Here is a 12614-nt window from a genome sequence, read left to right as displayed (position 1 = left end):
ACAGAATACTATCACTGTAAACAAATTATAGACCTACCTTTGGCTGAAGATTTGGATGTAATAAAACATAACCATTAGGATCAATTGCAAAATAATAGCCATTGGGGCACAACTGAAAAATAATAATAATAAATTCTTAAATACATATTTTAAAGCATAAAGAAAGGTAAAATGATATTATAACATTCTTTTAAGAATTCTTTTAAATATTTAGTAGCTTTGCTAGGATAAACGCACAATTTTTGAGAATTTCTTAAGTGCTTTAAAGACAAGCTAAATTAGTACAGTTTTAAAATAAAAAGATATCAAAAGAGAAAATTGCATCTTACTGTAAAACGTGGTGTTAGTCTTTTAATATCTTCCAAAGACACATCAACTCCCATCACACCAAGAATCAGCTGATTCTATAATAAGATAGCAAAAAGGCAGTGTATTTTATACCAAAAATTTACACATTTCTATACAAAATTATACATTCATCCTTTTGCTTGACAATGCTTGTATTTCACATTAGGTTACATATATATATATTTATGTGTAAGGGTGAGGCAGTTAAGCTATCAGTTTGCAGTGATTCTCAGCTGTGATTTTTCTTTTCCTTCAACTGTATTGTAATTAGGTTAAAAGTGAAATCTTGATTATTACAGCTAAAATACAAAAAAATATGAAATTTTAAATTTGTTGCTTTTTGTACTTATTACTTCTATAATTTAATTGATACTGTACAGTCAACAGCTGTAAGTAGGGGTTGTGTGTGTATTTGTGAGTATAAACTGACTTTGTGCTATAATACAATTCAGGAATCACCACTTAAAGTTAATTAGACAATACCAAATAAAAAAAACATGTATTTTTGCTGCTGGTAATACTAGTGTATATGTGAAAAGTATGTGATCTTATGTGTAATAAAATGGAAATTCTCACAACACTATTTCTGGTTGCTGTTAACTTCTAAATACCAAACAATGGGCATCATAGTTTTAGTTGCAAATCAAAGAATCCATGTGGCAAATTGTTATCATAGACTTCTATGGGACATATGGATGGAAATGGTGTTAAAATTTGGAATCAGGAATCTGTTTTAAATATATTTAGATAGATTATAATCAAAATGTACACAGAAAGTCATTAAATCCAGTCAATAGTTATTATAAGCACATTGTAAATCCTGTGTAGGTACACAGGATGAGAAAGTTAGGTCAACAACTATGCTGTTTTCCCATGAACCAACCCAGAGCCAACTCAGAGCATGTTCCCCAAATTTAAGCAATCCCTTACACAGTCTATATGAGGAGTTAGAGAATTACTCCCTTCATGAGTTACGATAATTAGAACCAGCAGATACTTAAGAATGGTAATGGGCCCCCGAAGAGGAATAACCAATTTTTTCTATGGCCACAGTATTAAAATAAGGAGTTCAACTGAAATTTATAATAAGTGAACAAATAATGCCTAAGTGCAACATTCATTATATAATAAACTAGAAATAAATTTCCCTCAAATCAGAAATGTCAGCCAAAATATAAAATCAGTATTTAGTATTTAAAAATCTTAATTCTCCCAGATTTTTAAATTCTTTCTAATGCAAGCTAAAACATAGGAATGCAAACCTACTTTAAATCAAAAGTATTTTTTAAAATGAGATAATTTAACAAGCACAAGATATATATTTTTCAACATTTGTAGAACTTTAGATTGGTAGCATTGACAATGCCAGTGCTATAGAAATAAGTATTTTTATGAGACTCATTAAGCATTTTTCCCTCAATCTTAGAAAAGAGAAAAACACAAAGAGAACTATCCATTTAAATCATATCCTTAAGTTACATGATAATTAAAAAAAATTTCTTGAATGGGACTTGGAGGATGAGCGATCCTAAAAAGGTACCTATATATATCTGATGCAGACATTACCATGTTATTTTTTTTCCCTTTGGATTTTTTTTTCTTTTTCTGAACTCCATGGTTATCTTAGATGCATTTAAAAATGTGCACACAGTAGTACTGCCCATTTATCATGTATTCTGTAACATCTTACGGGAACCCCAAATGAACTTTCTGGTCCAAGCAATAATTACTCCCAGATCCTGAACTTGTGCTCTTGTCAAGTCACAGTTAAATAGAGTTAAGCTGAATCTTGTCCCTGGGGGAACTGAGAAATTGTCCTGCATTTCCTTTTTCCCAGGTGGTTATCACATAGACAGCTGCTGACTTTTACTTTCAGCCTCACGAGACAGTTACGTTGTATGTATTTCCTTATAGAAATATCTTATCCACACTGAGCTTCAACGTCATAGTTTATCATTTATTATTATTAATTTTATCAATTAACTTTTAACCTTTAAGTTTGTCTTATTTTCATTTTGGCCAGTAACGTTGAAGACCGGAAGAGTTCCAGTAATGACAAGTCCCAGTTCCTAAAAATAGATTCACAGAAAAAAGTCAAAATCAAATAACAGTTTAAACTTTGTCATTATGCATTAGTTTTTGAATATCTGACACTGTATTTTAGTTGCTTTATAAACAGCCATAAAATTAGAAATTGATTTTGAAAGCTTATTTAAAAGTCAATGAAATAAATGTCTTAGAAATTAAATTAGTAGGATCTATTAGTCAGTTCTTTAAGCATGCAACATCTAAAATAATACTCTTAAGAGAGCATTGCAATAATTTTAAAAGTCAAATTATACTAAACCTTGTAGTAACTCTGTCTATCCACTCCCTTTTTTTTCGTAGTGAGTTTACCTAATATCAGAGGCTACTATGAACAGAGTAATATTAAAATATTGTTTCAAATGATTTAACTTTCCTTTTTTTTCAGCTCCATTCTTAAAACTTTTCATGCCCTAAGCCAAAGGCTTCAGGCTAAATCACAGATGTGTAGCAGAATAATATTATAAACAGAAAAAACATGCTACTAATAATACATTTCTAGGATATTCTAGGTAAGCATTATGATGTTCAAAAGAAGCAACATTGCTTCTATACGCTCTCCAAAATGAACGTTTTGACAAAGTGAATGATGCAGACAGCTGCAATAATCAAATATGAAAGTCCAGTCATGAAGCAGTTTAGTAGAACAAAAATAATCACACAGTATTAATCAGCATGTAGATAATTTCATATGTTACATGAATCCACAGAGATTAGTTTGAAAAAAATGATTTTCAGGTCAGAGTTTGCATATTATGACTGTCATCAGCAACAATTATATTCCTGTTACAAATATTTCATGTCAGAACTACATTTTTAACAAAATTACTCTTTAAAATAATTTTAAAATTATTGTTGAAAATTCTAAATTTACTGAGAAATTATTAGTAATCTTTTTGTGAATAATAACCCCAAATCCAAATCTAATGACTCTTGCTCTAATTCTAGAAATAGCACAGTCTTATAAAGAAAATGGCTTAGGCTATGGTTTATTATTAATTATACACATGGGAAGCTCACAAACAGTAGAAACTGAATTAGTGGGAAAGGACAATCATACCCTTTCAGCAGAACAAGATATCAAATTATTTGGGACCAAGAAAATTAAGGAAATGACAACACATTGTTGGCTGCATGATAGGCATGTTGGCTTTGTATTTAGTATTAAGGAAGAACATTTGACCATGAAAACATCCTTAATTGAATATGGGAATTAATATTTGCAATGACAGCGTTCCACCTCAAATAGTGTCAGATTATAGATAATTTATAAACCTAGTATCCAAAAGACACCAAAATCCATAGATGTTCAAGTCCCTTATATAAACTGGGTACTATTGACATATAACTCATGCTCATCCTTCCAGACTTCAGATCATCTCTATATAACTTATAATACCTTTTACCATGCAAAAAGGTAAAGTAAAGTAAAGTGGAAGTCGCTTGGTCATGTCCAACTCTTTGCAACCCTATGGACTGTAGCCTGCTAGGCTCCTCAGTCCATGAAATTCTCCAGGCAAGAATATTGGAGTGGGCTGCCATTTCCTTCTCCAGGGGATTTTCCTGACCCAGGGATCGAACTGGGTCTCCTGTATTGCAGGCGGATTCTTCACCATCTGAGACATCAGAAAAGCCCCTTACAATGCAAATACCATGTAAACAGTTGTAAATACAATGTAAATGTTATGTAAACATTATGCCAGTGCCTGGCAAAATCAAGTTTTGCTTTTTAGAACTTTCTGAATTTTTTCCTAAATATTTTCAATCTGCAGTGGTTGTACCTATAGACACAGGACACAGATATGGAGGACCAACTGTGTATATATTGAGTATATGCACAGTTTTAGGAATGGTAGCATGGCATAAATAGAAGCAATCTTTTTCTTTGCATCACTTTCACATTTACACAGAATACCATGAAGTTTTTATAAATATGGTAATATGTGCTCCCAAATGAGATACAAGTCTTCTAACATATTAGCCAAACTTATAGATAGATATAAACTGCACTCAATTCCAAGGCACTATGCAAGTTTCTAGAGAACTAAGAAGAGAAATAAAACAAGATATCTGCTCTCTTGGAATTTATTTGATATTTAGTTTCCAGAGTGCAATTCTTTTCATATAACATAAAGAATCTTACTTTATCTCCCAAATAAAATGAACCCTCCACAATACTGTCCCAGTCTTGGTTCTAGTCTTATCTTCCATTTTCTGCAACAGTGACCAAAGTATCATCCTTTCAATATACATATCACTTGTCCAATTTTCATACTGCTACTCCTTTCTGTAATTTCTCTACACATCACCAATTTAAGAAGCCTTACCTAGACTCATATATTTAGCTAAAACAACACCATCTTTTTAACCTTATTCTATCACCAAATATGTGGCCTTTCTTCTGATTTTTAGAGTCCTTTTCATTTTTCTCATTATGTTTATTATATTTTGTCTTGCAATATTTTTACCTTTTAAAAAAAAAAAATAACTGTTAATCTGACCACTATTTTTTGAACGTGCTATGTGCACAGACTATAAACAAGTAATTGGAAATAAAAGATGGGTCATGTTTGAGTCTTAAGTTAGAAGAAAGAATGCACTATGTATCCACTGACCAGTCAATTAATGTGTCTCATTTTGTTCTTTTTTTTTTTACATTTAGTCTCAGCTAGCAGAACAGCAGATTCAGAACCAAAATCGCTTCCTAAAGTCATTTATGCTATCTGCAAGAACATTACCAACAATGCAGACACGCTGGTTAATGAACTTCTGGTCATAGGAAATACAAGAGGGAATAATTATTGACTCCTCCTATCATACTCTGTCCTGTGATGGATTTGAATGCGTGAAACATTTTGACCACAGCTTCAGATGACCATGTGACCTTAAATAAATATGTGATGTCAAGAAGGAACACTGGACAGTAATTTTAGCAAGGGCTTGAGGTAAGCAAGCTTCATTTTATCGTTCTTAGCGTGCAAGGCTGCTGCTAATAGTGCCTGTTTTTCTCCTAAACTTCCTGCATATGTTTATTTTACAAGAACCAAATGATAAGTAATTCTTTCTAAATAGATTGCATTTTGCCCTGTGGGTTCATCACTGTATTCAGGAAAGTAGTATCAGCATATAATTAAACTCCAAGTAGGAAAAGGGGTTACTGAATCAGCATCTATTTTTCAGGGCTTAGTATTTTAAGTCTCTCTGATGCTATACTAGCAAAATTGTTAATTAAGTCTTCTCTAATTAAGTTAAGCATATGAATAAATCTTATTACTATTTATAACTTTCATATTAGGAAAGGAAAAGTTATACTAAAATATGATTTCTCAATTTCAGTCCTATTGACATTTTGAGCTGAATACTTCTTTGTTTTGTGTGTGTGTGTGTGTGTGTGTGTGTGTGCACGTGTGAGTGTGTTGGGGATGTGTGTGATTCTCTTGTACATTGTGGGAAAGTCTAACAGCATCCCTGATACCTATTCATTGGATGCCAGTAGCAAACCCTCTCTATCCCAGTCATGACAATCAATAATACCTATAGATATATTTCCAAGTGATCTGAGCAGCAAAATTGCCCCCAGTTGAGAAAGAACCACTGCTCTGAAATATGATGGCATGCCTGTACTACAATTCCCACTGTGCAGTGGACAACTTAACATGTTTTTATTTGTTATTTCACATCAGATTGAATCACTTCAATTGGCTATTTCCATAAATATTTGGGGTTGACTCTAAAGAAAGAAATTATAATATGAAGAGGTGATTAGGTTTGTGATTGTTCCAGGGTGGGGTAAGATATTTGTTTATCTAATTGCAAGTGCTTCTGAGTTTTGTTGAGTCTGGTTTGAGATATGGAGGCTATCTCAAATATGGAGGAGACAGCAGACAGACTCCCGCTAGCTGAAAGTGTGAAAGTGTTAGTTGCTCAGTCATGTCTGAGTCTTTGCGACCCTGTGGAGATTCTCCAGGCGAGAATACTGGAGTGGGTTGCCATGCCCTCCTCCAGGGGAACTTCCCAACCCAGGGATCGAATCTGGGTCTCCCGCATTGTAGGCAGATTCTTTACCATCTGAGCTACAAGCTTCTGCTAGCTGAAATCTACTTTAAAAATACTTTCTTCACAATTCTTGTTCAAAATCTACTAATTCATGTGACTTTAGGATTTTTTTTTTGCATAAAACTTCACAAAGTTACTAGAATGATCTTAAATTCAAGATTCGAGGTTTGAAACACTGTATCTTCAATGACAACTAAAAACAACACTTTACATCTCTGGTTCTCTGTGGCACATAGGTCTAGATTTTTAAGTAAATTATGTAAATTCTAGCAAAGAACGTTGTGATGGAAGGAATTCTGAAAGGGTTTCATGAAGACAAAAAGAGAAATGGAAGCTAGAGAGAAACAGAAGTCAGCTGTGTGCTTCTGTTATAATAGTCCTTGGTTGAACAGCCTAGCTTACCAGCGCATCCAGGTATACGTTTGTCCACTGGACTTGTTTAGCTTTGTCTCCAGCTAAAACCATTGGTCTTCCCAGAACATCCAAATATTCCTATACACAAACACATGAAAAAATTTAAGTGTTGGATAACTAGGAATGAAGTGCTAAAAAAAAAAAAACAAACTCCACAGAAAAAAAAATTACCTAGAGGTAAAAATGAAGATGGAATTAAAATTATTAAGAGTGTTAAGCATATAATCATTCCATTTCTACTTTGGGTACTCCATAAATGGTATGTCTGCATACTCAGAATTAACAATATTTGACTTGTATTATTTATACAATGTATCTACCCCAGTTTTTTTTTTCTCCTAACAAAACATTCTCTTTCTGAGGTACAGCCAAGGATAAGTGAAATAAGTTCCCTGTGAATTGTTCTATGTTAATCTAAACTATTTAAGGCTCTATGATTTACTGGATGGAACTGAACAAATTTGAAATAATAAAGCAGCCACATACTTGTTTTCATATCACAGATTGTTTGGCTGAAATTCAAAACTACATTTAAACATATCAAAAATAAATGAAATACTGTGCCAAAACTAGACATCAGGCTTGAATGCAGCTGCTGTTTCATTTCAAAACTCAACATATTCAGTATTCATTTCCACAAAAGCCATGTTATTTGGGCTAAATTTTGACTTAGTCTATTTTGTAGACTTTCAGTTATGTTTAAAACTGAATAAATGATTTTAAACAGCAATTTATGAAAATTTAAAAATAATATATATTTAAATTAAGTTATTGGTTCAATCTACCTATTTAACAAGTATGTTTTCAACTGAATGGCTGTAGAAAAACCATCTCCTTATTGTAAGTTGCAAATAATTATTGTTTAGTTTTCTGTGTTGAACCTATAATTTGGGGAAACTCAGTTAAATGATTTGCCGTACAAACAAGTTGAAATTATATGATGAGACTGTTAGTAAATTGATTTTATTTATTTTCTATGATGTTTTTAAAACAGAAGACAAACATAATTATACATCTTTGTCTGAGTTTCAGATATTTAAAAACACTTGGAAATTTAATGAAATAAAAACCAATACATTACCATGATACTCATTATTTTATTACAAATGTAATTGTATGAATTATTTATTCATATAATACTATCAATTATTTATTCATTTTCACCTATTTTCTTCATATTCAACATATTTAAAGGAGAAGAGAAATATCTTAGTTTGAAAAAACACTTTAAACAAGTTTTAAATAACCGTACCTGAGTATTGATTCTTATTGCTCCAATGGAAGGAATTTCATAATAATAACCTGAAATATACACACATATACACAACAGATTTATATGTTTATATATTATGATATAATAAAAAACACAGAACTATTTTATGGCTTTCTAGGAGAAACTGAGTACTTCTAATTCAGCAAACACTAATATCAACACCACTGATCAGTTTAGAAAATGTGTGATTAACATAAACTCACAGTAAATACACAAGCTTTATCAGAAACTTGACTACATTTCTTATACTGTATAAAATAAATGTCCTTTTTCTAGAAAGCAGTAGAAAATCTATTATCATCAAAACTTGTTTTCATTGGAGAAATAATTAAAAGTATACAATTATGGGTATCTAACAATTTTATATTATATAAAATATCTGCCAAAATATAACTTTCAGAATAAATCTAGGCTCCTTCTATTGTCATGGGTCATTTTTCAAATAACATTTTTTTTCTGAGTATAAATGAAATATAGTTTCACTATACAAAGTCTGAATTATCTAGGAACGTATAAGACATTTAAAAAAATAATTTAGCCACTCAGAAAAAAAGTACATATAATGTTATACTTTCTGATATCTAAGTTTTACACAATTCAGATATTATTTGATTCTAATTCTTCATGCAAAGTTATATTTGATCAGAATCACTAGTATAATTCAATAAAATATAACACTGTAATATCAAAGTAACACTATAATGTAATGTAACACTGATGTCAAAGTTTGTGTGTTTGCTCTAGAGAAAACATCTTCTGCATCTTATTCTTGCCTCAATTTAAAAATCAGCTACAACTTTAGAGTATTTTAAATGATAATATGTGGAAGTAACAACTACTAAATTCATCATCTTATAATAAAATGTGGTCATGAAAAATGTGGTCAGACTTGTTACCTTTATTTTCACAGGCCATCCATTGAATAGGTCCTCTGTCATAATTATGTTGACCAACTGAAAATGTGAATACACGAACCTGATGAATTTAAAAATGGGTATCTGTTAGGCTGCATAAAATTTAATTGAAACACAAAACAAAAGAGCTAAAATAAAAGATAAATAAAAGCATGTTTTTCAGTTAATTAATGTGACAAGAAAATTGAGGCCACTAAATCACTTAGGAAGGCACCAGAGAGAAACCACATAATCTACTCTAAATATAGACTTTGGTTACTAAACTTAAGTTAGTACTTGGGTGCTCTGCATCATATCCCAATTCTGTGGCAAGAGCGTGACTAAGGTTTCATTAGCAGAAATGGCATCTTTCAGATTCAACCAAACATCAGCTGTCTCACCTCGTTAAAACATGTTATTCACATATCTAGTCACTGCAAAAAAAAATATCCTACTTAACAGGTACAAGGTTACAAAAATCTATATAGAAAGGAGGTCACTCTACGTTTAGTTGCTTAGAGCATTATACTTAATGATAGTTTCACTTCTTTTCACATCATGAAAATATTTAATATGCACATGTATGAGTATGATGTTAATTATATGACTTACTTTCTATAAAAGATGACTGGAACATATAAATAAATATTTTAAGCTCTGAGCATTTTTTAAAAGAATTAAAATATTGACTGCTTCGAATATGCAAATATTTTAAAATGTAATTACGATACTGTTTAACTATTATACTTTATATATTCATTGGAAGGTGCTGAATTTAAATAGTATTAAAGTATAGAAAATAAATTCAATGAGGTCAACAAATATTTAATAAAATGGTTACTTGACTTACACTGATTTTTACCAATTTAGTAATCAGAGTAAACCAATACTCTAAGTTCAACAGTTTAGCTTTTTCTAAAGATAAACATTCAGAAAAGCACTTTTCCATGAATTCATGGTCTGGTTTGAACTATGTTAAGAGCTTTTCCCTAATTCATGTCGATTGACTGTTTGAATTGACATTTTCTAATTGTTTCATCTGTTTCATCTTTCGCACATGACTGCAGAGCACAAATCTCAAGAGATGCCACATCTGGTCTCTGTTCTTTCGCTGGTCTTGGCCACACAGAGATCACATCATAACAACCCTTGCCCCAGAAAGTACACTGGGGAGGTTGTTGTTTCACTTGTAAAGTTTCACTCAAGCCACTCATCCAGGTTTGCCTTGGCTAGTTATGCAAGAAGCCATTTGGTGAACACATCAGAGTTTTAATCACCCCAAACTATAAAGACAGGAGACTGGTTCTAGCTTAACAGAAGTTGGTGACACCTACCCCTCTCTCCCTTAATCCTTCAAAATACAAAAATCTAGTTTTATTTCCTAAAATCTTCAATTGGTCGTTTTGGGTGATATGCATTTTAGTGGAGTGTTACTACTTAACAAAGTTAAAATTACTCCTAAATGGATTATTTTTATGAATGGGTTGGCCACCCTACTGATAATTCAATTTAGTTGCCATACCTTAAATAATTGTCATGTGAATTCAGGACATGGAAACAATCCAGATGTTCTAGAAAGCACCTGGGGATCTCTTTCATGATTAACATTTGAAAGCATGTCTCAAACTTTCAATTTAAAGCACTGCTTTGTCTGTTGTTTCCCTTACCACAACAGTATTCCAGTAAAATGGTTTCTATAAAGTACTTTTCAGTAAAAGGGCATAAATGAATAAGACTACATGAATTATTATTACATATCTACATCCCTAGAAATCAAGCATTTCTAATAACATAGAGGCTAGACATACATAGACATACACCATGTGATTATTTTGACTGATGTTATTCAAACAGTCCAAATAAACACAACACAGGCAAAAAACATACTAGTAAAAACAACAACAACAAAACATATTGCTTTATTTGATTTACTACAGAAGTTTTGCCTGACCCTAATTGTTGGCCTACATGGAAACCTCAGATATTGTTCAAATTGAAGAATTTAGAATCAGAGCTGGGTGTCAAAGTGAACATTGTCATAATTAATTATAATTTAATAAAAGCTTAATACATACTTTTTTAAAAAATTTTTTCTTCTCTATCTTTATTCATTTATCACATAGGTCCTTCCTTGGCTATTTGAATATAGGATGCATTAACTGATTTGAAAAGACCCTGATGCTGGGAAAGATTGAGGGCAGGTAGAGAAGGGGACAACAGACGATGAGATGGTCGGATGGCATCACTGATTCAATGGACATGAGTTTGGGTAAACTCCGGGAGTTGGTGATGGACAGGGAGGCCTGGCCTGCTGCGGTTCATGGGGTCGCAAAGAGTCGGACACAACTGAGTGAACTGAACTGAACTGATTGAATCATTCCCATATTACAAATGTATAATTTTTAACTCACTTTGCAAATTATATTTGCCTTATGATAGATGTTTTTAGAGACATTTTTCTGAAAACATCCTCCCAATGGTTACTAAAATCTTAAAAATTACAAATTCAACCTTTCTATAGTTTCAGCAACTGTCTTACAATTACAATAGTTATAAAATCTTTCTAGTATATCTAAAATACTTATTTTTTCTCTTAGTAGATATACATACACACAAAACATATGCATGTAAATAATTCATGATTTTATAGATTATCTTAGAATTTTCTAAAATGACTTGATAAATATACATATTTGATTGAGAAAAGTTTAATATAAATCATAGCAAATATAAAAAGTTTAATATAAATCAAATATAAATTTTTAATTCTTTCTATGACAAAGAAAAAATCCACATTAACATTACTTCAATCTCAAATCAAATATAAAAAGTTTAATATAAATTTTTAATTCTTTCTATGATAATGAAAAGATCCACATGAATATTATACTTCAATCCCAGGTGCTGTACCCACGCTGACTTTTGTCTTTGCTTTACATTTAAACTAATTATGAAATAAGATTTTAACTAGATTGATTTCATAATCAGGTGTGATATTCAACATTTCATAGTACATATATACAATGAATTGATGAAGTTTAAAAAATAAGTTTTGAGCCCTAACTTTCCACTTGGGAGTTTTACTTTCATTTCTCCTATTCCACACTATATGACTGCCACCCTGTGGAAGAGTTAATGAACTAACTCCAATGCCAAGTTTACAGAGATGTTTGCTGTCCCCTCAGTCTGATGTTTGTCACTTCTTTAAGCATACCATTCTTCTTTAGCTATAAATTTGGGGAAATAAAATAATAAAGTGATTCCTTGAAATAGGCACAATTTAGAGATTAAGGTAAATTACATTCTCAAAGATGTGTATTTTCAGGGGTCTTTTCTTTTTAGTGTATTTACGTGGTCTTACAGAAAAACAAATAAAATGACATTAAAAAAAACAACAACAAAACCTTGAAACACTTAATGTGCAGTCACACAAGCTAAATATTTCATCTAAAGTCTCCATTAAGTAAATTACTTTAAATCAGGCCTCCATTAAAGCAAAGTCAACTTTTGTGGAGAAAAAATTCCTTTACTTATGCCTAGTAGCA

The 12614-nt window shown here is 31.6% G+C and overlaps 1 protein-coding gene across 20 annotated transcripts in view; it reads right to left on the bottom strand.

Moving 5' to 3' along the window:
• The window catches only part of CACNA2D1 (calcium voltage-gated channel auxiliary subunit alpha2delta 1), a 524609-nt gene that overhangs the window by 62578 nt on the left and 449417 nt on the right, over positions 1 to 12614 (bottom strand). For all 20 annotated transcript variants that reach the window (XR_014067144.1, XR_014067142.1, XR_014067141.1 and 17 more), the window contains 6 exons: positions 9073 to 9151; positions 8156 to 8205; positions 6892 to 6981; positions 2340 to 2417; positions 330 to 404; positions 38 to 112 (listed from right to left, as the gene is read on the bottom strand). Coding sequence is in view for 16 of the 20 variants with exons in the window: in XM_081535600.1 (XP_081391726.1) it covers positions 38 to 112; positions 330 to 404; positions 2340 to 2417; positions 6892 to 6981; positions 8156 to 8205; positions 9073 to 9151 (447 nt within the window). In the remaining 4 variants the exon portion in view is untranslated. The remainder of the gene's footprint in view (positions 1 to 37; positions 113 to 329; positions 405 to 2339; positions 2418 to 6891; positions 6982 to 8155; positions 8206 to 9072; positions 9152 to 12614) is intronic.

The sequence above is a fragment of the Giraffa tippelskirchi genome, chromosome 10 (assembly GCF_054371585.1).
Source record: "Giraffa tippelskirchi isolate mGirTip1 chromosome 10, T2T-mGirTip1v1.2.pri, whole genome shotgun sequence".
NCBI classification, from domain to species: domain Eukaryota; kingdom Metazoa; phylum Chordata; class Mammalia; order Artiodactyla; family Giraffidae; genus Giraffa; species Giraffa tippelskirchi.
Note: the sequence above shows the minus strand (reverse complement) of the source record. Positions and strands in the feature narration are given on the sequence as shown.